The sequence below is a fragment of the Saccopteryx leptura genome, chromosome 4, assembly GCF_036850995.1.
Source record: "Saccopteryx leptura isolate mSacLep1 chromosome 4, mSacLep1_pri_phased_curated, whole genome shotgun sequence".
NCBI classification, from domain to species: domain Eukaryota; kingdom Metazoa; phylum Chordata; class Mammalia; order Chiroptera; family Emballonuridae; genus Saccopteryx; species Saccopteryx leptura.
Window position 1 is genome coordinate 198,526,580 of NC_089506.1, and position 27,351 is coordinate 198,553,930.

At 45.3% G+C, this 27,351-nt stretch overlaps 1 protein-coding gene and 1 non-coding gene across 5 annotated transcripts; both read left to right on the forward strand.

The window, feature by feature from the left end:
• The first annotated feature begins 1,114 nt into the window (after positions 1-1,114).
• TRNAV-GAC (transfer RNA valine (anticodon GAC)) lies at positions 1,115-1,190 on the forward strand. The gene has a single exon. It is a non-coding gene; the product is annotated as a tRNA-Val (tRNA).
• Positions 1,191-3,348: 2,158 nt separating this feature from the next.
• PSPH (phosphoserine phosphatase) lies at positions 3,349-27,073 on the forward strand. 4 transcript variants are annotated; one of them, XM_066382493.1, is made up of 7 exons: positions 3,349-3,603; positions 12,021-12,148; positions 20,493-20,651; positions 21,352-21,486; positions 22,221-22,366; positions 23,774-23,922; positions 26,586-27,073. In XM_066382493.1, the coding sequence occupies exons 3-7, from the start codon at positions 20,512-20,514 to the stop codon at positions 26,691-26,693; spliced, it is 678 nt and encodes a 225-aa protein (XP_066238590.1). In that variant the 5' UTR covers positions 3,349-3,603; positions 12,021-12,148; positions 20,493-20,511; the 3' UTR covers positions 26,694-27,073. The 4 variants fall into 4 exon arrangements, with proteins under 4 accessions (XP_066238590.1, XP_066238592.1, XP_066238591.1 ...); XM_066382494.1 differs by lacking the exon at positions 3,349-3,603 and adding an exon at positions 11,676-11,936; XM_066382495.1 differs by lacking the exon at positions 12,021-12,148.
• The last annotated feature ends 278 nt before the right edge of the window (positions 27,074-27,351 follow it).

Below are 27,351 nucleotides of genomic sequence, written 5' to 3' on the forward strand. Positions count from 1 at the left end.
GTCGTCGGTTTGAAACCCTGGGCTTGCCTGGTCAAGGCACATGTGGGGGTTGATGCTTCTAGCTCCTCCGTCCTTTCTCTCTCTTCTCTGTCCCTCTCTACTCTCTCTCTCCCTCTCTGTCTCTCTCTCTCCCTTTCTCTCTCCTCTTTAAAATGAATAAATAAATTCTTAAAAAAATATTACCTGTATTAGAAAGTATTTTATACATACATACTGATGCAAAAAAGCAATCTAAATCTGCCCTTAAGTAAAGGAAGGCTATCAATAGCATTAGAGAACTCAATATATTATCTCATCCTAGTCTCATTTCCTTTCCTGTCCCAACTTACTATTTATGATATTAAATGATATTCTCTTTTTTATGTTTTTGGTTAATGATTATTTATACGTACACAGTATTGCTATGAACATTATTATATGTGAGTCCTGGTACTCATGTACAAATTTCTTTCAAGTGCATTCCTGAAGTGTAATTGCTGAGTCATAGAAAACATGCGTGTTTAATGTTACTGAATAATACTATGTTGTTTTTTTAATTTAATTTAATTTAAAAATGTTATTGAATTTATTGGCGTGACATTGGTTAATAAAATTACACAGGTTTCAGGTACATAATTGTACTGTACTGGTATACAGTATTGCATTGTGTGCTCACTACCCCAAGTCAAGTCTCCCTCCATCACCATCTATCCCTCCCTCTACCCTCCTCCACCTCCCCACCCCCTTTCCCTCCTGCAGTCCCCACACTGTAGTCTGTGTCTATACATTGTTTTCTAGAGTAATTGTTCCTATTTACTACTATATTTTAATTTTTAAAATTGATTTTAGAGGGAGAGGAAGGAGAGGCAGGGGAAACCAATTTGCTGTTCCACTTATTTATACATTCATTGGTTGATTCTTGTATGTGCCCTGAAGGGGGATGGAACCCACAACCTTGGGGTTCAATGTTCTAACCAACTGAACTAGGGTAGCTGGTCATGACACAATTTACTACTATATTTAGAAGGCTATTTTATTAGCACTGAATTACTTTTGAAAGAAAAACAGTACTTGATTCTAACATAATTAATTAACTATGTTAGCTTAGAAAACTTGTTAGCTTATAAAAATGTGGGCCCTGGCCAGTTGGCTCAGTGGTAGAGCGTCGGCCTGACGTGCAGGAGTCCTGGGTTCGATTCCCAGCCAGGGCACACAGGAGAAGCACCCATCTGCTTCTCCACCCCTCCCCCTCTCCTTCCTCTCTGTCTCTCTCTTCCCCTCCCGCAGCCAAGGCTCCATGGGAGCAAAGTTGGCCCCGGTGCTGAGGATGGCTCTATGGCCTCTGCCTCAGGCGCTAGAATGGCTCTGGATGCAGCAGAGCAGCACCCCAGATGGGCAGAGCATCGTCCCCTGGTGGGCATGCCGTGTGGATCTCGGTCAGGCGCATGCAGGAGTCTGACTGCCTCCCCGTTTCCAAGTTCAGAAAAATACAAAAAAAATAAAAATTAAAAAAAAAAAAGTGATGTATAGAAAACCTTTCAGGAACACTAGTATTACCTGTATTATTTTTGATTAACCAATTTTGATTAAAACTTTGCAAAAGAATTTGCTAATGTTTTTATAATGACTTCATTATACTGTATTGTATTTGGTTCATATTTGCTATTTAACATTATTCCAGAAGAACAACAATGAAGCAGATTATAATCTGTTTATATTTTATGCCTTGTCTGGCAAGATTACTTCCTAATTACAAGTACCTGTGACCACCCATTAGCTTCCTCTGGACTTTTATTTTTTATTTTTTTAATTTTTATTTATTCATCTGAGAGAGGAGAGACAGAGAGAGAGAAGGGGGGAGGAGCTGAAAGCATCAACTCCCATATGTGCCTTGACCAGGCAAGCCCAGGGTTTCGAACCGGCGACCTCAGCATTTCCAGGTCGACGCTTTATCCACTGCACCACCACAGGTCAGGCTGGATTTTTATTTTAAATGTGGTATGTGCTTTAGCTAAACTGTCTACAATACCGCCATCTCATGCACACAAGTGTTAATATAGGTATGAATGTGAGGTGGGCATAGGGTCTATGAGTAGTAGTTAACAGATTTTATTCAGTATATTTTATATGAAATTCTATTTAATATTAAATATCTATGAAATATAAATAATTGTAGAAATGAACTTTTACTCTTCCACATTTATTATACTTGGGTTTCTTTTCCCCTTTAAATAAATTCTCAGTTAGCATTTATATTATACTTACCTACAGATATTTTGTGTTCAACATCTTGTTTCCTTTATCAGACTTCTTTCTAAATTACCATGAAACACAAACAGATTCTTGACTAGATTGTTGTTTTAAATCCCCTTATTTTGCATGTCCCCCATTAATTGTATGATCTTTTACTTCATATTTCAAAACATCAAAATTCTTCCTCTGCATCCTTCCTCAGAAACATCTCAGGCAGATCTGGGAGAAATTAAGCTGGGTGTACCCCAAATCTGCAACCATTTTCTCACTAATGAAGCCTGAGAATATGTAACTTAACTTAAAAGGCACATCTGACCCATGAGCATCAGGACTCTTGTTTCTGAATAGAACTGGTTTTTGAGAGGTTCTGTAGCCAAGGGCAGGGAATCTGTGACCAAGTGGCTTGCTCCAGCAATTGGAACACCTTTGCCTGAGTGACCATCTGGGAGGGAACCTGCAGAGCTGTCAGCATCAGAGGTTTCGGTCGTGTTTAGGGTGGGACCTCACTGTGCAGCTCCAGCCAGCTGAACTAAAGGTAAATGTTTGGGGCCATTAGTTTTCCCTACCGCAGTCAACGTAAAAGTAGCCGGGCAAGTGCCGTCTAGAGGAAAACAGGATGACAGAAAAAGCAAGGAAGGAAGGAAAAGAGAAAAATAAAAAGGAGGAAAGGGAAGGAAGGAAGGGAGGAAGGGAGGGAGGGAAAGGAAGAAAGAAATAAAAGGAAATAAAAACAACAGAAGGGTGTCGAGACTCACTTTGTCACTCGTGGTTTTCTGCATTTTAGTTGCGAATGTAAGTGGTTTTAAACGTTCACTTGGGACCTACATCCCTACAAGAGCATAATGTCAAAAAAGGCCCCTAAAAGGCTTTTTGTTAGTCATTAAGTCAGTGTAGAGGTCCCTCGTTGCTCTCGCGTACCCTTATACCCAAGTGACGGTGGAGAGCGCTACTGAACGTCGGGTGCTCTCTCGTTCCTTCTCTATGAAGTGCAGCTGGTGCGGCTCCCAGCTTCGCGGCACGGCGCCCACAGTGGGGTGCAGGTCTAGCTCGAGGGGTTGAGCCTGGGAAGGAGGAGGGGGCGGGCTCAGGGAGCACCTCCCCGGGGGCGGGGCCAAAGGTTTTTTCGCAGCCGGGTTCTGCAGTCTTCAGTTTAGATGAAGCACTTGCTAAACAGACCTGAAACCACCTCACTTACCAGCCGGTCGCCAATGATTGATTGTTTGATAAAGGCTCTGCGGGTCTGCACAGTTCTCTTCCCTTCCAACTGCGCGAGTGATCACTGAAGCCAGCCCTCGGCCCCCTGCAGTCGGAAGGTTACAGCCGTGGGAGTCCCGGAGGCGGCGGCGGCCCAGGAAGAAGCAGCACACCAGGGTAAGTCCAGGCATGTGTTTATTACTCCGTGTGCCCGGCTTTCTTATTTACCCGTCTGCCTCTCCCACATCCAGGGCCTCTGTGATTCTAGTTGTTTTTCTTAGTAAAATAACTAAGGAAAAATATATCATGGGAATTCAAGGCTTTCTTTTCACCTATTTACTTTTGTGTAGTTTTGACTTATTTTATCTCACTGCTGCCTGTTAACCAAACAGCATGAATGAATGATGCAATCCTGCACAAGGGAATCATCAGTGCAAGATTATGAAAATCTCTAAAATTTATATTTGCAGAGTCTGACTTTGTTATCTTCTCTCCCACTGGAATAAGAATTTTAAATAAGTACTTACAAGATACAGTGTTGAAGTTGTAGAGATAAGAGTTTCAAATTGGGAATTTAGCGAATACTTTTATTCATACACTATTTAATCTGTTTTCTTTATGTAACTTGCACATTATGATTACTCTTTAAATATTTGACTGGTATTAGAATGAGGATCAGGAAAGAAAATAATAAAATCTAAGATTTCAATATTTTATAACATCTGCTTGTAGGTTTTCTTTATAATAATGAGCATGGTCCTGTCACTTTCATGTTGGTGAAACAAAGTATTTAGTTAGGCAGTTTTAAGTTTTTTAATAACTTGATACATGCCTAATAATGTTTTAAGCCAACATTTTATCAATGTATAATTTCATGCAATAATATGCATCCATTTAAATGTACATTTTGACAATTTTATATTTTTATTATTGATTTTAGGGAGAGAGAGGGAAAGACAGGAACATCAATCCACTCCTGCATGTTCCCTGACCAGGGATCCAACCGGCAATCTCTGTGCTTCCCGATGATGATACTCTAACCAACCGAGCCATCTGAACAGGGCTTGACAATTTTATACACACTTAGTCACCACCACAATAAAACACTTCTATTACTCCTGGAAGTTTCCTAGGACCTCTTTGCACTCAGATCCCCCTAGCCTTGTCCTACTGACCCGATTTTTGTCATTTGTCTGTATAATGAATGCATTTGTATTTTCTAAGGTTTCACATAAATAGAATCATATTGTATGTACTCTTTTGTGTCTGGCTTATTTTGGTCAGAATAATGTATTTTTTTAAAAATATCCATTTTATAGCATGCATCAATAATTCATTTCTTTTTATTGTTGAGTATTGTTCCATTGTGGGGATATACCACAATTTGTTTATCCTAATGATGGACATTCTAGTTCTTATCAAGAAACAAGCTGCGGCCCTGGCCGGTTGGCTCAGTGGTAGAACGTCGGCCTGGCGTGCAGAGGTCCCGGGTTCGATTCCCGGCCAGGGCACACAGGAGAGGCGCCTATCTGCTTCTCCACCCCTCCCCCTCTCCTTCCTCTCTGTCTCTCTCTTCCCCTCCCGCAGCCGAGGCTCCATTGGAGCAAAGATGGCCCGGGCGCTGGGGATGGCTCCTTGGCCTCTGCCCCAGGCGCTAGAGTGGCTCTGGTCTCGGCAGAGCGACGCCCCGGAGGGGCAGAGCATCGCCCCCTGGCGGGTGTGCCGGGTGGATCCCGGTCGGGCGCATGCGGGAGTCTGTCTGACTGTCTCTCCCCGTTTCCAGCTTCAGAAAAATACAAAAAAAAAAAAAAAAAAAAAAAAGAAACAAGCTGCTATGAATATGTTTCTCTTGGGTAAATCTCCAGGAGTGAGGTTGCTGAGTCTTAATGGTAATTATATGTTTAACTTTGTAAAAAAACTGTTTCCCAAAGTGGTTTTACCATTTTACATCCCCACCAGCAGTATATGAGAGTTCATGTTCCATGTCCTCAGTAATACCTGGTATTGTCAGTTGTTGTTTTTATGTTTGTTTGTTTTTTGTATTTTTTCAAAGTTAGAAGCGAGGAGGCAGTCAGACACAGTTCCGCATGCGCCCGACCAGGATCCACCCGGTATACCCACCAGAGGGTGTTGCGAGGGCTTTGCTCCGCTGCTGCCGGAGCCATTCTAGCGCCTGAGTTGGAGGCCATGGAGCCGGCCTCAGTTCCCAGCCGACTTTGCTCCAATGGAGCCTTGGCTGTGGGAGGAGAAGAGAGAGACAGAGAGAAAGGAGAGGGGGAAGGGTGGAGAAGCAGATGGGTGCTTCTCCTGTGTGCCCTGACCGGGAATCGAATGTGGAACATCCACATACCGGGCCAATGCTCTACCGCTGAGCCAATCGGCCAGGGCAATGTCAGTAGTTTTTATTTTCGTCATTCTTCTTTTGAGTTTATTTGCATATCTTCTTTATAGAAATGTCTCTTCAGTTGCCTCAACAATGGTGACTTAGTGGAAAGGGCATCCTCTTAAAATTTTTAGAATAGTTTTAGAAGGATAAATATGAATTCTTTGAATTTTTGGTAAAATTCATCCATGAAGCCATTTGGGCCAGCCCTGGGTTGGGGGAGGGTGCACAAAAGAACAATGGCACTTGCCAGCACTTTGGTCCCAAGAGGGAGCTGCCCGAGCCCTGCCCCTTCAGCCCTTTCCCTGAAAATGGTCAATGAAGTTCCTCCCCTTATGTCCCCGGTCCTTTTCGAGCTGCTGCCCAGCGTTAGAGCCCAGAGTTTGTGAGTTTGTTTGTGGTCCATCTGAGATCTGCTATGCCTAGGTTTCCAGCAGCCCTTTTTGTATTGCGCAACCACAGTTCCCGCTGGTTTCATAACCAGATTTGTGGGGACTTTTCTCCCTGGCACTGGAGCCCTGAGCTGGGAAGCTGTGTGAGGAGTTGGGACCTTTTCCTTTTTAGGTGGGACCTTGCCTCCTTGATACTCCTCCTGATTCTTAACCATGGGTGTGGGACCAACTTGTTTCCAGTTTCCCACCCTTCCTTCTCAACATGGCTTCTTCTTTATAGCCTTAGTTATAGGAATTCTGTTCAGCTAGTCTTCAAGCAATTCTCAATGATGGTTTTTCTATAATTTAGTTGTAATTTTAATATTGTTGCAGGATGAGGTGAGAGCAGCATTTTCCTACTCTGCTATCCTGACTCTAAGCTATCTTTCTTTCTTTTCTTTTTTTTTTTTTTTTTGTATTTTTCTGAAGCCAGAAATGGGGAGGCAGTCACACTAACTCCCTTATGCGCCCGACTGGGATTCACCCGGCATGACCACCAGGGGGCGACGCTCTGCCCATCCGGGGCATCGCTCTGTTGCGACCAGAGCCACTATAGCGCCTGAGGCAGAGGCCACAGAGCCATCCTCAGCGCCCAGGCAAATTTTGCTCCAATGGAGCCTCTGCTACGGGAGGGGAAGAGAGAGACAGAGAGGAAGGAGAGGGGGAGGGGTGGAGAAGCAGATGGGCACTTCTCCTGTGTGCCGAACCCGGGACTGCTGCATGCCAGGCGGACGCTCTACCACTGAGCCAACCGGCCAGGGCCTATCTTTCTTGCTGTACAACAAATTACTTCAAAACCTAGCAGCTTAAAACAGCAGACACATGTTTTCTCAGTTTCTGTGGGTCAAACATGGGAGCTGCTTAACTGGATGGTTCTGGCTTAGGGGCTCTTAAGAGGTTGCAGTTGGTCAAGTCAACTTATTTGAAACCTTTATTGGAAGAGAATCTGCTTCCTACCCAACTCACATGGTGTCGGCGGGATTCAGTTCCTTAAGAGTTGTCGGACTGAGGGCCTCAGGTCCTCCCTGGCTGTTTGCTGGAAGCCCCCGCATTTCTGCCAAATGTGCCTCTCCATCAGGCAGCTACCAACATGGCCTCTGCCTTCCCTCAGAGCAAAGTGGGGAAGAAGGACAGGGACAAGATAGAAGCCACTAACTTTTGCTTTGTTTTTGAGATTAGCTCACTTAAAAAACAAAGAAACCACTTTTGTTTAAAAATAATCTGGGCCCTGGCTGGTTGGCTCAGTGGTAGAGCGTCAGCCTGGCGTGCGGAAGTCCCGGGTTCGATTCCCAGCCAGGGCACACAGGAGAAGTGCCCATCTGCTTCTCCACCCCCCCCCCCTCTTTCCTCTCTGTCTCTCTCTTCCCCTCCCGCAGCCAAGGCTCCATTGGAGCAAAGTTTGCTCGGGCGCTGAGGATGGCTCCGTGGCCTCTGCCTCAGGCACTGGAGTGGCTTCGATTGCGGCAGAGTGGAGCCCCAAGATGGGCAGAGCATCACCCTCTGGTGGGCGTGCCGGGGGATCCTGGTCGGGCGCATGCGGGAGTCTGTCTGACTGCCTCCCTGTTTCCAACTTTGGAGAAATACAAAAAAAAAAAAAAAAAAAAGTAATAATAATCTGAAGTAATTATGGATTCACAGGCACTCACGAAGAAATATACAGGGAAGTCTCCTGCATTCTCCCTCCCCCGAGTCTCTTCCCCTGAGGCCAGTATCGCAAGTAGGTGACATTGGCGCAATCCCTAGAGCTTATTCAGATATCACAGTTACACATGCACTCCTTTATGTCACAGGCCAGAGTAGCAAGTGATATCCCATCACCTCTTCCTCATGCTCACTGGAAGAGTCACTAAATCCAGCTCATTGTCAAGGGCCAGGGAGGTCCGAGAAGGGTTGGAATACTAGGAGTCAAGATCACTGGGAGCCATCTTAGAGGCTGCCTACCACCTTTGAAAATTTTCTTCTATGTTTCAGAAGTTTTACAGTTGTAGCTTTTATTTTAAGGTAGGTTTTATTTTGAGTTAACTTTTGGCATTTAAATCTATGAATTCTAAGATTTTTATGTTTTATTACAACGTCCAGATAGGATTGCATTATAATAATGATCATAGTCCTGTTATTTTTATGTTCATGAAAACAAAATAGAAAGGACTTCTTAAAATTTTCAAATGAATTAATACATGCCCAAGGTACATTAAAATAAAAGTTAAGGCCTGACCAGGCGGTGGCGCAGTGGATAGGGCATTGGACTGGGATGCAGAGGACCCAGGTTCGAGACCCCGAGACCTCGAGGTCGCCAGCTTGAGCACAGGCTCGTCTGGTTTGAGCAAAAGCTCACCAGCTTGGACCCAAGGTCGCTGGCTTGAGCAAGGGGTTACTTGGTCTGCTGAAGGCCTGAGGTCAAGGCACATTTGAGAAAGCAATCAGTTAACAACTAAGGTGTTGCAACAAAAAACTGATGATTGATGCGTCTCATCTCTCTTTGTTCCTGTCTGTCTGTCCCTGTCTATCCCTCTCTCTGACTCTGTCTCTGTCCCTGTAAAAAAATAAATAAATAAAAAATAAAAGTTAAGTAGCAATGTATGTATGAATTCCAAATTAGAAGGGAAATATGGCAGTCCTTTATAATTAAAACTATTGTCTTTTAGCCTGACTAGGTGGTGGCACAGTGGATAGAGTGTCGACCTGGAATGCTGAGGCTGGAAACCCTGAGGTCGCTGGCTTGAGCAAGGGGTCACTGGCTTAGCTGGAGGCTCCTGGTCAAGTCACATATGAGAAAGCAATCAATGAATGTAAGGCTTGTAGTCACGGCTGCCGTCACAGCCAGACATGTGCAAGTTCCCATTAGATTTGGAGAGATGGTAGAGAAACAGTGGAGCCGAAAATTGGTGGGCCATGCCTTTATTCTAGCCTCACACCTGTGGATGAGTAAGTACACAGCAGGGAAACACTTCCCTTTCCATTCAGGGCTCCCAAAGCCACTGACTTTTCTCCAGGTTTTTCTAGAATCAAAGGCCCCACTAGCTCAGTCCCCTCTGGTTCCCATCTCCTTCTCCCTGCACAAACTGACTTCTCCTTCAGTACCCCACCATCTTGGCTGCCTGCCTCCTCTGCAACAACATGGTCTCTTCTTAAAACTTTATGGTGTGAAAACCCCTCCTCCAGCATCATTAGCATGACAAAGCCCCTTTCCAAGCAGGAAGGTAATTAGCTGTTTCATGTGGGCAGCAGCCATTTTTAACAATAAAAGTGAGCAAAATCAAATAACACAAATTTTACAAACTTATTTGCCCAACAATGAATAACTAATGAGCCGCAATGACTAGTTTATGCTTCTCATCTCTCTCCCTTTCTGTCTGTCTCTCTAAACCCACCCCCAAAACAACTGTTGTCTTATAGATATAAATGGTATCAAAGGAGAAAGTAAATTATACTAAAGAAGCAAATTCAAAATATTACTTTGATTGTCCTGCCATCCCTGGGAGTGGGTCTCCTTTTAGGATTAGCAGCTTTGGGGGAGGCTTCCCTAGGCTGCAGCTCTCCCTGGCCAGTAGGGGAGTGGGATTCAGAACACCTTCAGAGGCCAGTCCTGCTCAGCAGAATGGGAAAGGAAAGGCTAAATTTGCATCTGTAATGCCGGTGGTTGAGGCCAGGCAGGTTTGCATTGAATTCTGGCAGATGGTAGAGGAACTGTGTAGCCAGATACCTGTTTATTAGAGTCTTGCAAAGACAGGCCAGCAAATATACAAGAGAAAACCTGCTTTTTGCAGTAGAGGGTAAGGGATTAGAACCCTCCCCCCCATCACAATGGCGGCTGAGGGAATCAGGGGACCGCACCTTGAAGTGGTGGTGGAGGAGAGTGATGTGAAATTGCCCCCGAGGGAAAGCACCCATAGCTTTTCATAGAGACACACACGTGGCCTCCTGCCACGTGCTTACACATTGTTGGGCAGATAAAATATATTATGCTCACTTTGTTAAAGATGGTGCTGCCCATGTGAAAGCCCACGGCCCAGGTGATATTAATGTGTGTTGGTGTGGGCTGTGGGCAGACAGGATCCTTGTAGCCTGGGGCTTGGTTTTAGGACTAAACCTTTCCCACCCTTTTTGATGTGGGGTGGTACAATCCCATCATGCCTCAGATAAGTGACTTTGTATTAGAGACTTCCCTATTTTGTATATTGGATTAAAGGTTTTGATTTCTGCACTATAAAGCGGGGCAGACCAGGAGCTTGCTCTCTTGGTTCCTGAGATGAGCATTAGAGAGCAGTGCAGAGAGAGGCCACGTGGAGGCAAGGAGAGGCAGCCAAGATGGTAGAGTGCTGAGTGAGAAGCCAGTTTGTGCAGTTTGTGCAGAGAGAAGGAAGGAAATGGGGAACAGAGGTGAATAAGTCTGGTGAGCTAGAAACCTTTGATTCTAGGAAACTTGGATAAGTCAGTAGCTTTGTGAGCACTGAATGAGTGAGTTTTGGAGCCCAGTGTGTGTTTTTTTTTGTTTTTGTTTTTCAGAGACAGAGAGTCAGAGAGAGGGATAAACAGGGACAGACAGACAGGAACGGAGAGATGAGAAGCATCAATCATTCGTTTTTCGTTGCGCGTTGCAACACCCTAGTTCATTGATTGCTTTCTCATATGTGCCTTGACCACGGGCCTTCAGCCGACCGAGTAACCCCTTGCTCCAGCCAGCGACCTTGAGTCCAAGCTGGTGAGCTTTTTTTGCTTAAACCAGATGAGCCTGCACTCAAGCTGGCGACCTCAGGGTCTCGAACCTGGGTCCTTCCGCATCTCAGTCTGACACTCTAACCACCGTGCCACCGCCTGGTCAGGCCCCAGTGTGTGTTTTTACTTGCCCACCGGGTGCAAGCTAGGATTAAAGATAATGGCCCACCAGTTTTTGGCTCCGTTGTTTCTTTACCAACTGTCCAAATCAAATGCGAACCTGCACGGGCCAGGCGGCTGTGATGGTGGCCGCGGCTACTGGCTTTACACACACTAATTGTGCAACAGCCAGTAAATGAGCGAGCAAACATAACACAGCTGTTTTCCCCACAGCATGCCCAGGTACTAGTCTTTGAGTACTCTTCCTCCTCCACAGTAGTATTATCGCATATGGGATAGGTGAGAGGAGGGATACACTGAACCCTCGTGGAGTCCTGTAAGGACTGTATCTGGACTTCGTGACTTATTTCCACTCTGGCCCAGTTTCTTTTCAGTCTCACCTTTGCTTTTCCTTGCCTTGTGTTCTTAACCACTTTTTATCTTTTGTGTTTTTTTTTTTTCCCTATAGATTTTGTACCTTGACCCTCACAGTTTTAATTGTGAGGACTGTAATTCAAGGCGTTGGATTTGTTCCCTTGTTTTTTGGCAGCAGGACTCTCTCTGTTCCTGGAATGCTGTGAACTCCGTCTCTTCATTTTGAAGACAGCAGGGGCTGTTTTGTAGAGTCTGTAACGTACCTCTGTCGTTGTCTCTGTGTTTGCATTTTGTTCTCCGCGTAGATCCTCTTTGCCTTTTCCTCTCCTTTGTGCTCTGCTAATCAAGTGTAGATAGCTGTCAGACCTAAAGCTTTTGCAGAGTCAAAGCCAAGGAAAAGAATGTTTGCCTCCTCCCCAGTGCTAGAAGGAGGCAGAAGTCAAGTGTGTCCCAAAGGAAGCAGTCTTGGGAAACATTACATCTGACTCTTCTTTGTAACAGTCCTGGTAGGAGGCTGAAGCCAGACAGTCTCCCTCTTTCCAATGGTGTGTCTGGACCTTGATGTTCATTTCCTTGTACTTTATTTCTAGGCTCTTCTTGCTCTTCCAGAACTCACAAGATCACTCTTAAAGGAATTTGTACTCAGAACTTTATGCTGCACTTTTATTGAGGAAAGAAGCAGGAGGCGTGTCTTCTAGGAGTCCAGCACTGGAGAAACGTGAGTCAGATGTGTCTTATGTTGTTGTCATTATATGTTTGTGTATCAGTCAGCAGTCTTAACTCTTCGCCTATATTTAAAAAATTGCCTGCTGTAACGTATGTGGTATGCATACAATCTCAGGTTCCCCCCAAAATAGCTGTTCTTTTTAATCCTAAAATGTATGATACTTTTGACTTTTTCGGATCTTGAAGCTTCTCAGACTCTATTGTTCATTGTTTCAACTGCCTAGCAGGGGGCCTGAGACAGACTCACTGCTGCCAGAGTGGCCCAGGTGAAGTCCATCTGCGCCTAGTAAGCTTTGTTCTCTCAGCTGTGCTTGAGCTCCACAATCTCTGCACGATTAAACCAGCTTGGATTTATTCCTATACAGGTGAAGGTAAGAGGTCAATGCTAACCAAAGGGGAAGTTGGTGAAGGTGATCTTAGATGTCACTTGTAAAATGAATAGATGGAGAAATTGGAAGGGAGTTTGTTTGGGTGAGGGTTTTTCCTTTGTATCTAAAAGCGGACCTCCTGGCCCTGAAGAAAAACTTGCATTTTTAATTTTGGAGCTGGGGGCAAGAAGGAGTTGTCATCAGTGGGGTTTTTTTTCTGTATTTTTCTGAAGCCGGAAACGGGGAGAGACAGTCAGACAGACTCCCGCATGCGCCCGACCGGGATTCACCCGGCACACTCACCAGGGGGCGACGCTCTGCCCCTCCAGGGCGTTGCTCTGTTGCGACCAGAGCCACTCTAGCGCCTGGGGCAGAGGCCGAGGAGCCATCCCCAACGCCCGGGCCATCTTTGCTCCAGTGGAGCCTCGGCTGTGGGAGGGGAAGAGAGAGACAGAGAGGAAGGAGAGGGGGAGGGGTGGAGAAGCAGATGGGCGCTTCTCCTGTGTGCCCTGGCAGGGAATCGAACCCGGGACTTCTGCACGCCAGGCTGACACTCTACCACTGAGCCAACCGGCCAGGGCCTCATCAGTGGGTTTTTAAAAATCAGCTGGCCGCCTGACGAGGTGGTGGCGCAGTGGATAGAGCGTCGGACTGGGATGCGGAAGGACCCAGGTTCGAGACCCGAAGTTGCCAGCTTGAGCGCGGGCTCATCTGGCTTGAGCAAAGAGCTCACCAGCTTGGACCCAAGGTCACTGGCTCCAGCAGGGGTTACTCAGTCTGCTGAAGGCCCGCGGTCAAGGCACGTATGAGAAAGCAATCAATGAGCAACTAAAAAGTTGCAACGCGCAACGAGAAACTGATGATTGATGCTTCTCATCTCTCATCTCATCTGTCTGTCCCTGTCTATCTCTGCCTCTGTAAAAAAAAAAAAAATCAGCTGGCCCTCTGCTTTCTCAAGATGACCAGCAGGGCCCCTGGTGAGCTGGGTCCTACTCGGAGCTGCAGAAGGTAGTGATCCAGTGGTCGGACCTGGGCCTGGAAGCTGCCAGGTCTAAGCACAAACTTCCACCAGGATTTCTTTCCACCCCTAGTCCTGTACTCTCTCCCCTCAAGGGCCAGAGATGAGGTATCCAAAGTTCATTCTTCAGTCATGATTTTTCTTTGTGTAAAATTCTAATGTATACAGTTTTTTTTGAAGCAACTGAATTTAACTGTGGATTTTTCCCCCTGAAGCTATGAGAGTTTTCAATATGTATGAATTGTGAGTCACTCCTGGTAGAAACAATGGGAAAAGAGGGACTCAGAAGTGAACAGGAAGACAGAGTATTTTACCCTGTGGGTTGGGAAGCAGACCAGAGCCCAAAGGGCAGTTTATGAGCCATAGAGAGAGTGGAATATGGAGCTCCTTGGATTTCCTGGCTTGGTGAGAATTTGATAATTTATGAAACCAGTCCGTTTGCTGGTCTCCCCACAACGTGGAGACTTCCGTCTTTCACTGTTAGGGAATCACCATCCATCGTGTTGTCCCGCAAGCAGACCTTTGGTGTGAAGTCTTGATGAAAATCATTGACATTTCCTGGGTCCACCTTAGGTTCTTATCATTGTTTAAACCTTGTTTAGTTCTGCTTAATTTATCCACCTCTTTTATGGTGTCTCTGTGCATTTAAGATCCAAGTTTTAGCCCTGGCCGGTTGGCCCAGTGGTAGAGCGTCAGCCTGGCGTGCAGAAGTCCCAGGTTCGATTCCCGGCCAGGGCACACAGGAGAAGCACCCATCTGCTTCTCCACCCCTACCCCTCTCCTTCCTCTCTGTCTCTTTCTTCCCCTCCCGCAGTGAGGCTCCATTGGAGCAAAGATGGCCCTGGCGCTGGGGATGGCTCCTTGGCCTCTGCCCCAGGCGCTAGAGTGGCTCTGGTCGCAACAGAGCGACGCCCCGGAGGGGCAGAGCATCGCCCCCTGGTGGGCAGAGCGTCGCCTCCTGGTGGGCATGCCGGGTGGATCCCGGTCAGGCACATGTGGGAGTCTGTCTGACTGTCTCTCCCCGTTTCCAGCTTCAGAAAAATACAAAAAAAAAATAAAAAATCCAAGTTTTAGTTTTGTAGCCATGAATTAGCAGCTGCTTGACTTTGGGTAAAGCATCTTACTTTCTTATACTCCTATTAGTTAATCTGTGAAATGGACACATTAATATTGTTCCTGCAGAAAGGCATGGGACTGAGCTTCCAGTCAAGGTGGTGGGGTAGGTAAATGAGGTACTTGCCTCCTCCCACACCACATCGGAATTACAACTAAACTAGAGAACAACCATCATTCTGAATAGCCTGAAGTCTAGCTGAATGGAAGTCTTACAAATAGGGATTTAAAGAACAAGCATATCGAGACTGGTAGGAGAAGCGGAAATGCTGAGCAAACTTGTCCTGCACCCACATGGGACAGATAAAAATTGGAGAGATCTCTCAGCTGCAGAGGTCCCCTGGGGAACAACGGGTCCCAGTACCACACGAGACCCCTCCATTCCAAGCTTCCATGCCAAGAAGAGAAGTCTTCATAACTTCTGGCTGTAAAAACAAGTGGGGATTGTGACTGAGATGAAGGTCTGCTGGAGTCCCAGGCGGTTTCCCTTAAAGGGCTGCATATGGACTTACCTGGACTCACTCCCCCTGAGCTCCAGCACTAGACAGCAGCTGAAAAGGCACCAGGGATATATGGGGAGGAACTGAATTGTCCGGCATCAGCATAAGAGCTAGGCAGTAGCTCTCTCCAAGACACAAATGCTGGCAGAGGCCATTGTTCCGGTGATGAACACTCTCCCTGCAGAGCTGGTGGGTGGGGAGCGCCATATCTGAGACTCCAGTGAACCTCCCTCACAATGTTTGCCCTGCCCTGAGGCCCCACCCCACCCAACTTTCAGGCCTGTGGCAGCTGTTTCCAGTGGCTTTTCCATAGGAATGCCCTCTCTTTGCTCGTGCTTCAGATTTTCCTAAAATCTCTCAAACAAGCAGCATCTGGCCTCAGCATTCCATACCTGTTGCTAAGTGGCCCCGGGCCTGGTACTAGCAGCAGCTGGCCCTGTTTCACAGCTTGTGATGAGAATGATAAAGAGGTGTCTTATGTGAATGAGGAGACTTTTGAACTGTAGCTAAGGACAGGGGCTGCTTGGCAGGAGAACAAGCTATGTGATTAGAGGGTAAAACTTTCAGCCCCATCCCCACTGCCCATCTCTGGGGAAGGGAGAGGGTCTGGAGGTTGAGTTTAGGCATCATGCCTTTGTAATGACGCCTCCATCAAAACGCAGAAGGACAGGGACGGATGACCACCTGGAGCTGCTGGGAGAATGATGTGCCTGGAGAGGCATGGAAGCTCCGTGCCCTTTCCCCACACCTTGCCCTGTGCATCTCTTCCATCTGGCTCTTCCTGAGTCATATCCTTTTACAATCAACTGATGATCTACTAAGTACAATGTTTCTCTGAGTTCCGTCAGCCACTCTAGCAAAGTAACCTAACCTGAGGAGGTAGGTGAGGGAACCCCTACTCTATAGATGGACTTGAAATTGGCATCTGAAGTGGTATGTGGGTTAGTCTCGTGGGACTGAGCCCTGACTGTGGAATCTGATACTACTGCTGGGTACGGAGTATTAGAATTGAGTGGAATCGTGGGATATCCTGCTGATAGTGAAAGAATTGCTTGGATGTCTGGGGAACCTCCCTCTCCCATGTTGGAATTGGGTGCAGAACCCTTTTTAGTAGGGTTGTTGATGAAGCAAGATTTGTTATGATTGTGGAAGCATATTTTTGTATGTATTTGAGACTTTCCACAATAAAAGTTTAAAAAATGGCTAGTTTGGGGAATGTAATTTACAATTACATCATTTTGTTTTAATTTAACTCTCGGGAAATAATTGAGAAGCTATTCAAAAAAGGCTCAGGCCTGACTGATGGTGGTACAGTGGATAGTGTCAACCCGGAATGCTGAAGTTGCCTGTTCGAAACCTGAGTTTGCTGGCTTGAGTCCAAGGTTGTCAGCATGAGCAAGGCGTCACTGGCTCGACTTAAGTATAAGGTTGCTGGTCCAATCCCTGGTCAAGGCACATATGAGAAGCAATGAATGCATAACTAAAGTAAAGCAATGAGTTGATGCTTTTCTCTTTTTCTCTCCCTTTCTCTCCCTTTCCATCTCTCTCTCCCTGCCCCCCCCCCCATATCTCTCATAAAAGTAAAAGAAAGGCACAGGGCCCTAGCCAGTTAGCTCAGTCAGTTAAGAATGTCATCCTGTCTCCCTGACCAGTTGGCTCAGTAGTAGAGCATTGGTGTGGAGTGTGGATGTCCTGGGTTCAATTCCTGGTCAGGGCACACAGGAGAAGTGACCACCTGCTTCTCCACATTTCCCTCCTTCTCTTTCTTTCTCTCTCTCTGTCTTCCCCTGCTGCAGCCATGGCTGGATTGGTCTGAGTTGGCCCAGGAGTTGAGAATAGCTTCCACAGTCAGGCGCTAAAAATAGCTCAGTTGCCGTGCAACAGAGCAACATCCTCAGATGGGCAGAGCATCGCCCCCTAGGGGGCTTACAGGGTGGATCCCGGTCAGAGTGTATGATGAAGTCTGTTTCTCTGCCTCCCCACCTCAACTTAGTAAAGAAAAAAAAGTGTCATCCCAAACGACAAGGTTGTGAGTTTGATCCCCAGTCAGGGCACACATGGGAAGCAACCAATGAATGCACAACTGAGTGTAACAACAAATGAATTCTTCCCTTTCCTCTCCCCTCTCCCCTTTCCCTCCCTTCCTCTTTCTGTCTCTCTGAAGCCATTAGTGAAAAGAAATTAAGCCCTAGCTGGATTGTTCAGTTGGTGGGACTGTCATCCTTGAGCATGGAGGTTGCCAATTTGACTCCCCGGTTACAACACATACAGGAGCAGCTCGATATTCCTGTCTCTCTTTTAAAAAAAACCACAACAATCTCAGAATAGGTGTCTTGGAAAATTTTGGATCTTAGTATAAAGAGCTTGTAATCCAGGCGTGGAGGTGACATGCACATAAATAAATTTAATCTAAGCTGGAATACTATGAATCCCATATGTTAAAAACCAGTCTACAGAAGGTACTGTGGGAGTTCTGGGGAGAAGTAGTGGAGATGGCATTTGAGCTTTATTCATTCACTTTAGTGCAAGAAGTCCTGTAGGCTTTGCAGGCCACACCATCTCTGCTGCAGCTACTCATCTGTTGTAAACAGCTGTAGACACATAAATTAACACAGCTATATTCCAATAAAACTTTATTTATGGACACTGAATTTTTAATTTCTTGTAACTTTCGTGTGTCTATAAAGAAATAATAGTCAGAGCCACTTTAAAATGGAGTTGGAGCTGTCATCCCAGAGGGACTGCCTTGCACGTCTTATGTCTCAAGACTTTGTAATGTTAAAACTGGGCAAAATAACCTTTGCGCCTAAGTAACTGGGCCCAAAGCAGCATTATATCCCCAACAACTGTTTGCAAAGACAACAGGAAATCAGATATTGAGATGATAGGGACTAATGGACTGAAAATTCAAAACATTCTTTAGAATTAGCACCATGATCTTAGTTTATTTGGAGCTATAGAAATTCCTTCCTTCTATTGATATAATTGTTTCCCTTCCCTGTCTCATAAATACTCTTTGACTTTTATTTGGCCTGACCTGTGGTGACACAGTGGGTAAAAGTGTTGACCTGGAACGCTGAGGTCACCAGTTCAAATCCCCGGGCTTGCCGGGTCAAGGCACATATGGGAGTTGATGCTTTCTGCTCCTCCCCCCTTCTCTCTCTCTGTCTCCTCTCTCTAAAAAATGAATAAATAAATAAAAAAAAATCTAAAAAAAAAAAAGAACACTTTGTTTTCTGGGTTTCTTTTCCCCTGAATCAGTGCTTCCCAAGTAGCTATTCTTTTGGATGTCAGATGCTTGTTGCCTCTCACTTTGGCCTTTTATCTTTAGGTTACATGTCGCAAAATATTATTGTTCTGTTGATTTTTTTCAACTATGTGTATTTAAAATATAAAAATCATTTTCCATACCATACCAAAACCGGTGGCAGTCTGGATTTGGCTTACTGCTGTAGTTCGCTAACCCCTGACTTAAAAGGCATTTTTTTCCAGGTCAACTCTGAACTGGGTTATTCTATCTAATGCATTGGTTAGAAATCAGTTCCGAAGTGAGTTGGCCAGCTCTTGTGAGCCTGTTGTCAGCTGACGTCTATTCTAAATATAGATTGTTTCCATCATTCATGTGGCCTTGTTCATGACATATTAGTCTCTTTGATGTAAAACTGGTCTAAGTAACCGCTATGATCCCATTCATGCCAATGATTCTAGTCCAATGCTTTTCTTAAAAAATAAAAAACCTCAGAATTCTTCCCTTTTTTTTGAGAGAGAGAGAGAAAGAGAGAGAGAGAAGCATCAACTCATTCCAGTTAGTTGTGCCATTGGTTGCTTCCCATATGTGCCTTGACTGGGGCTCGAACCAGTGCCCTTGGGATTGAGCTGGTGATCCTGCGATTGAAACCAGCGACCTTGGTGGGATTGAGCCAGTGACCCCAGGATTGGGCTGGTGATGTTGGCGCTCTGGGAAGATGCTCTATCCACTGCGCCGCCAGCCAGGGCAACCTCAACATTCTGTTGGAAACTGTCCTCCACAGCTTCTGCAGCTCTGGTCTCCCAGAGTCTCTTTCTGTGACCTCCCCTTTTATTTCCTGGGCTCCTGACTTGGAGGTTCCATTCCTGCGGCCTCCATTCCCAGCCCTCTTCTTTTCTCCTCCTTCTCTACTCTGGTGACTTGCATCAGGCCATGCCTTCAGTTACCACCTCTCCACTGGTAACTAATAAATGTGTATGTTTAGCTCTGACTTCTCTTCTGAGGTCTATAGCCTTTCAAGGTTTCTCATTACCTAGAAGTTAAATCCAAGCTCCTTAGCCTGGCCCAAGGCCCCTCTTGGTCTGAATTCCTTGTGCTCTGCCCAGCAGCTGGACTGAGCCATTTGGCACCTTCCAGCAAGTTATCCATTATTCTCCCTCCGTGACTTTAGCCGTGACTTTTTACTCCCTCCGCCATCACTACCCTCTCTTTGCCTCCGTCTCCCTCCTTCCTACTCCCAGCACACACCAGACTGATACCCTGCCCTTTGAGAACCCACTCAGAAGGCCACTTGCCCTTTAAGATTCAACCCCTATGCTCGTGCCTCCTGCAAACCTGTTTTATAAAAAAGATTAAACTTTTTTTGTGTGTGCTATAGTATCTTATGTACATTTCTATTTTAGTACTTGCCTTATTGCTATTATTATTAGCTCAGAAACAGCTGCATATTGGTTGATCATCAAATATAATTACAAGTTGTTACCTTTACTAGACTGAGTTGTTGGGAACAGACTTTTGAGTCTGCTCTTCTTTGTAACCCCAGAGCCTGACATTTAGAAGGTACTTAATTTTTGTTAAAAAATGAATAAGCTGCCTGACCGGGCGGTGGTGCAGTGGATAGAGCGTCGGACTAGGATGTGGAGGACCCAGGTTCGAGACCCCGAGGTCGCCAACTTGAGCGCGGGCTCATCTGGTTTGAGCAAAAGCTCACCAGCTTGGACCCAAGGTCTCAGGCTTGAGCAAGGGGTCACTCGCTCTGCTGTAGCCCCCCCCCCCCCCCCCCGTCAAGGCACATATGAGAAAGCAATCAATGAACAACTGAGGAGCCGCAACAAAGAGTTGATGTTTCTCATCTCTCTCCATTCCTGTCTGTCTGTCCCTATCTGTCCCTCTCTCTGACTCTCTCTATCTCTGCCACAAAAAAAATAAAAATAAAAAAAATAAAAAATGAATAAGCCCATGAGTACATGCTTTTGTGGGCTATCCTGAGTTTGATACAAGTCAAAGTACTTTGGCATTAGTCGCCAAACTTGAACCATTTTATGCTTATATTTTATGTCTTTCAATATATTTATCTGTTTTTGTTGTAGGGAGAAAATTCTTCTAAGGATGGTGTCCCACTCAGAGCTGAGGAAACTTTTCTGTTCGGCTGACGCAGTATGCTTGGATGTTGATAGCACAGTCATCAGAGAAGAAGGAATTGATGAGCTGGCCAAAATTTGTGGAGTTGAGGATGCTGTGTCAGAAATGTAGGAACAGTATTTATTCACTGTAGGAAATTCAAAGGATTGCAGAAGAGATAAACTTTTGGAGGCCATGCAGGATCATAGCCACAGTTCCCTGGTTTTAGTCCCTGGTTATGAATAGGGGCACTAGGCTTTTTCTTCCATCAGTTAGAGCTGAATTTGGTGGTGTTCATTAGCTCATCGTCCATGTGTTCAAATATTTATGGCAAAAGAAGTTGCTTCTGACAAACAAATATGAATAAGATACTCTCTTCACTTGGTCAGGGGAACACGACTCTCACTAACCAGAGACGATGACTTGGGTGGGTTCTCCAAGTGTCTAGTGCTTTGTGTCACAGTTGAAAGTGTGGCCTTAGTGGGTTGCTGGAAAGCTAGTTTCGGTTCAGAGTCTCTCAATGGATGCCCAGATGAGAGCCCTTCCTGTCCTTAGTGCTACCTGCGATTGCCAGGTCATGGGCCAGTTCATATCCAGCTGCATTTGGTGCAAGACATGGCCCTATAATATTAATGTGATTCTCAAGCAAACCTTCAACAGTCTATTCTCAGGCCTCGCTCTCATAGCAGCATAGCTTGTCTGTCATACAGTGGGGCTCCAGGCAGCACCTTCCTCATGGGTGGGCATTGTGAGGGCCTGCGGAGGTTAGGCGCATCCACTTTGAGAACAGCTGACTTGACTGGCCTGATTGTTGGGTCTTTCTCCTAGGACTAAGCGAGCCATGGGCGGGGCGGTGCCTTTCAAGGTTGCCCTCACAGAGCGCCTGGCGCTGATCCAGCCCTCCAGGGAACAGGTGCAAAGGCTCATAGCAGAGCACCCCCCACACCTGACCCCTGGCATAAGGTAAGAGGAGCCCTGGTCTGGCTGTATTGTCTCCCTATTGGCACCTGCCTGTAGGGGCACGTCCTCCTGAGGCCATCTCCCCATTACCTTAGAGCTCCCTTCCGTGTGGTTCTTCTGGCACATATATGAGGGGTCCTGCCCACGTCTGCCTTCCCCCTCTCCCCGGGAGAGCACAAGCCTCCTCTTCACCTTGTGTTTCTAGGTCTAAGGGCAGAACAGCATTGTGGGATGGGTTCCTAGAGCAGTCAAGCCCCAGCTTTCATTTATAACTGCGTCTAGAAAAACATATCAAACCATTCACTGGGCAATATGCTTCGATGTACCTTGGGTAAATGCATTAGAGAGAAAAAGTATATTTCTTTTTTTCTTTTTTTAATAATTTTATTTTTTTTAATGGGGCGACATCAATAAATCAGGATACATATATTCAAAGATAACATGTCCAGGTTATCTTGTCATTCAATTATGTTGCATACCCATCACCCAAAGTCAGATTGTCCTCTGTCATCTTCTATCTAGTTTTCTTTATGCCCCTCCCCCCCCCCCCCCCCCCAACCACCACACTCTTATCAAAATGTCTCTTAGTCTCACTTTTATGTCCCACCTACGTATGGAATAATGCAGTTCCTGTTTTTTTCTGATTTACTTATTTCAAAAAAGTATATTTCTATTTTAATTTTCTTTTTATGTTTTCTCTTTTGTACTAATCAGTATATTATATTTCTTTTTTGCAGGGAGCTGGTAAGTCGCTTACAAGAGCGAAATGTTCAGGTTTTCCTAATATCTGGTGGCTTTAGGAGCATTGTAGAACATGTTGCTTCAAAGCTTAATATCCCATCAACCAATGTATTTGCCAATAGGCTGAAGTTCTACTTTAATGGTAAGACTTTCATGGTAACATGTCCCCTTTCTTAGCAGTTTTAGTTTTCAGTATCCCAGGGTAATGTCTCTTGGAATGCAACTCAAGCAAGGAGGCATCGGGGTGAAAGACGGTACTGAGATAAAGAAGTCAGTTAACTGGTTTCTTTTGCTCCTTGGTATCCTTTGCCCAGCAAAGTAGACTTAGGTCTTCATTTCTCCTAGCTTTTATATTCATACAGTCATCTATCAGAGTGTAAATGCCTGCCCGTAGTAAAATGTTCATTTCTCCGTAACTCACATGATTAATTTTGTTAGGTATTATATTTCAGTTGTATGAGAGCTTTCCTGTATTTGAACTGATACAGACTCAGGAAGGGGAGTTAATTTGTTAGCAAGTCACTGCCCTGTAGCTCTGTTTGCACGTGTCTCCTGGCCCCTTTAAAGACCATCACGGAGCTGTAGTTTCTATTATCTTAAAGTGTCTCCAGTTACTTCAAGGGGTGGCTGACATTCTTTTTTTTTTTTTTTTGTATTTTTCTGAAGCTGGAAACAGGGAGAGACAGTCAGACAGACTCCCGCATGCCCCCGACCGGGATCCACCCGGCACGCCCACCAGGGGCGACGCTCTGCCCACCAGGGGGCGATGCTCTGCCCCTCTGGGGTGTCGCTCTGTCGCGACCAGAGCCACTCTAGCGCCTGGGGTAGAGGCCAAGGAGCCATCCCCAGTGCCCGGGCCATCTTTGCTCCAATGGAGCCTCGCTGCGGGAGGGGAGGAGAGAGACAGAGAGGAAGGAGAGGGGGAGGGTGGAGAAGCAGATAGGCGCTTCTCTTGTGTGCCCTGGCCAGGAATCGAACCCGGGACCTCTGCACGCCAGGCCGACACTCTACCACTGAGCCAACCGGTCAGGGCCGTGGCTGACATTCTTAAAACCAAATAATATTACTTAAACAATTTAAAACTTGTTAATAGAACACTTTCAAATGATCTGTAGATAGAGATCATTTTTAAAAAGTTGAGAATGAGTATGGTAATTATTGTAAGAATGGAAAAAATTGATCAAATATAAGTTGAAACCTCCTCTTAGATGAAATTTTGTATTAATTTATTTTAAATTTAATCTATTACTGTTTCAGGGTGTTCTGCATCCTGAACTAGGTTTGAGAATTACTGCACTGGGAGCTTAGAGATAAAACTAATTTACCCCAAGGTGTTTATGACATAAAACAGTAACCTTATATTTGTAATTTTAAAGCAAAGCTTGTTTATTCTGAGGAATAGGTGTGGAAGTCCAGGCTGTGTCAGTTTACTGAGGACCATTCTTAGCTTTCTCAGTGATATTTAAGTGAAGATATCATCTATGCAAAAAGTTGACCCTACTGATATAATTCTGTGAATCTCTAACACTGTTTTAACTGCTCTTTTAAGGTGAATATGCAGGTTTTGATGAGACGCAGCCAACAGCTGAATCTGGTGGGAAAGGAAAAGTTATTAAACTTTTAAAGGAGAAATTTCACTTTAAGAAAATAGTCATGATTGGAGACGGAGCCACAGACATGGAAGCCTGTCCTCCTGCTGTACGTATTAAACATACTAATCTTTTCCCCGTTGTACTTTTGTTTTAGCTGATTTAGAATTCACTAAGATTTATGAGTTTAAAAATCTAAAAATCATTGTAAGATGAAAACCAATAAATAAAACAAATTTAAATCAATATGTCAATCGACTTTTTGCAAATCTGAGAAAGGTTGCAAATAAAGAACCTTTTAAACTTTCAAGAACCTCTTGTTTCCACTGTGTGCTCAACAGGGTTTGGCTTCGTTCCCTCAAATAATACCCTCAAATAATACAGCTCTTATAACTAACCAACATTTTTGTGTCATTTTATATTGGACAAACGATTCCCTCCGTTATCTCATTTAATCCTTCTATCAGCCTTGTGAGGTGAAGTGTTATCTCCTTTTCACTGATCGGGGAACTGAGCTAGCCTCAGCCTGTGTTAAAGCATTTTATTCTTCTGAACTAATGTTACTTTCTGAGACTAGCAGGAAACAAATGCTATAGAGCCAGTGTCTTAAATGTCAACCGTGTCCATGTCACATAGGACTTTGCCTTCATTATCTCATTCTAATTTAAGAAAAGCTGAACCAAAAATATGGTAGTGAACTTTTTTTACTACTTAATTTCCTGAGATCTAAAAATAGTTAATTCCAAAATAAAAACAAAATAAAAAAAGTTAATTGCCTTTATAAATGATTAATCAGAAGTGGTTTAACAATCTTTTGGGAACATTTTAGCATTACTTGAATCTAATCCAGGTAACACAGTCTTAGATGGTGTTGGGCATGACTAAGCAGTGAGCGCTGGGCTGGCTTCATGGGGAGTACATAGACATACATGCGGTGTTCTCAGGGAGCCCCCAGTCGTGTCGTGATAGCACTGGTTATAAATTCCAGAATATAATCTATACTTATATTCCAAAATTATAAATAACCTGACTGAACCAAGAGAATGTGGCATGCAGGTGTGTAGCCCTTGGAAGGTGTCAGAGGAATCTGTGACCTAGAGGACAGTCAGCAGCCACCGCAGGAAGGAAGGCCTGGAGCTGCCGAGGGAGGGAGGCGGAGAGCAGAGTGGGATGTCTGGGGCACAGTTCTAGGCTGCTCCGTCCAGCAGGAGGGGGCTTTCTCTTCAGCAACCAGTGCGGATCCCTCCCTTCACCAGGCGGTAGGGTGTTACCTGTAAGTTGTGGGAAGCCCTGGAAAGCTGGAGAGAGGGAGTGCGTCAGTGTTAGGGCTGCTGAGCTGGTGCGGGCTCAGGGAAAGGGCTGCCGTGGAGGCAGGGGGCTCAGTTAGGCTCAATTTAACTGGAAGGTAAGAATCTAGTTATGTTTTTCTCCCTCGTGTGGTATGAAAATTAAAACGAAGAGAAAGGGCAAGGAGGAGAATTTTGTACTTCCAAATTAGTGTCTATGTCCTGGCAGAAAAAGCGAAGGTACCAGTTTAAAAGAATTGGAAGAGGGCTCTCACCTGACCATGTTGGTGTCTTGACCTCAGACTTTCGGCCTCCCAATCTGTGCGAAATAAATTTCTGTTGTTTATAAGAAAAAAAGATTGAGTAAAAGGTGTCACTTAATAGAAATTAATGAAACAATGTAATTTTAAACAATTTTTTTTTTTAATTTAGAGAGAGGAGAGAGGGAGAAAAGGGAGTAGGAATAGTGGGAAGCATCAACCCATGGTTGTTGCTTGTCATAGTGCCTTGACTGGGCCGGGGTTTTGAACCTGTGACCTCAGCATTCCAGGTTGATGGTTTTGTTTTTTTTTTTGTATTTTTCGGAAGCTGGAAACGGGGAGGTAGTCAGACAGACTCCTGCATGCGCCCGACCAGGATCCACCCGGCACGCCCACCAGGGGGCGATGCTCTGCCCATCCGGGGTGTTGCTCTGTTGCATCCAGAGCCATTCTAGCGCCTGAGGCAGAGGTCACGGAGCCATCCTCAGCACCCAGGCAAACTTTGCTCCAATGGCGCCTTGGCTGCGGGAGGGGAAGAGAGAGACAGAGAGGAAGGAGAGGGGGAGGGGTGGAGAAGCAGATGGACGCTTCTCCTGTGTGCCCTGGCCGGGAATCGAACCCGGGGCTCCTGCACGCCAGGCCAACGCTCTACCACTGAGCCAACCGGCCAGGGCCCCAGATTGATGTTTTATCCGCTGCACCACCACAGGTCAGGCTTCAATGATTTTAATGAGAAGTAGAGTGCTGCTGGCAGATACTAGGGTGGCATCTCCTTTGGCCCAGGCTAGGAGCCTCTCAGGCTCAGCCGGAACCCGCAGGGAGGTGCCAGCTCCAGCCCTGACTGTAGGTCCTGGGTGGGTTCAGCTGCACTACGGGCTTCTGTGCGATCCCTCCTCTTTGAAATTTCCTGGACGGGGTGTGATTCTGTACAGTTTAGAACTCAGACATTTACCACTAGATGTGACTTTTTCTCTAAGCATTGCCTTAGTTTGAAGAGAGCTTCAGTTTTCCAGAAGCCCACAGCGCCCGCCCGGTGACTGGCTGTGCAAGGGGCCGTCCTCAGTGGGCCGCAGGGGCTCCCAGGGGGCGCTGGGGCGCCCGCGTGAGGCTGGGCTCGCTCTGTAGAGTCGGTTGTTTCAAATAACACTAACTTCCCAGACTACTACTGTAGCTTTTTTCTTTTCTTTCTTTTTTTAACCACCCTCCCCTCCTTTTTTCTTTTTTAGGATGTTTTCATTGGATTTGGAGGAAATGTGATCAGGCAACATGTAAAGGACAACGCGAAATGGTACATCACTGATTTCGTAGAGCTTCTGGGAGACCTGGAGGAATAATCCATTTTTATATATTATAGTTTACAGCTTCAGATTTTTAAAAAGTTATGCAGTTTGATATTGTTTACTTATAAATCTCTATTACAACTTAATGGATAAATTTGTACTTCCAGATAAACTACATTTAGGGCTTTTAGAAAGTTGCTTTTTAAAAGATATAATTCCATAATTCCAATATTATTATGACCATTAATTACCTGGAGAGTTTTATAATCTGAATTCTTTATGTATTTTCCTACCTTTATTTTATTTGAAGCTTTTTAAAAGGTGCAGAATAAATTAAACACCTTCCCTATTGAAAATATGGATGTCAGTGAATTATTAGAAAATTAATATTAAGTGAATATTAGTTTTCCCTTTGATATATGAATAAAAGTTTATCCATGTAACAGAATGAATTTGTGGAATTTTTATTTCTGCCTGTCATGTATTTCACTATCCAATATTTCAAGTACTTGAAGAGTTTGAGTAGAAACAACCTCAAGGCAGGCAAGGAGCCGAGGAACGAGGCGGAGACCCCTCTGAGTACAGGGCAGTGCTTGTCACAGTGTCCCCACCGCTCGGCCCACCCACCTCCGCACTGAGTGAATCTCTGAGCCAGAGGATGGAAGCACTTCTGTTACCTCTTAGAATCTGTCCTAAAGGGAATTGTTACCAA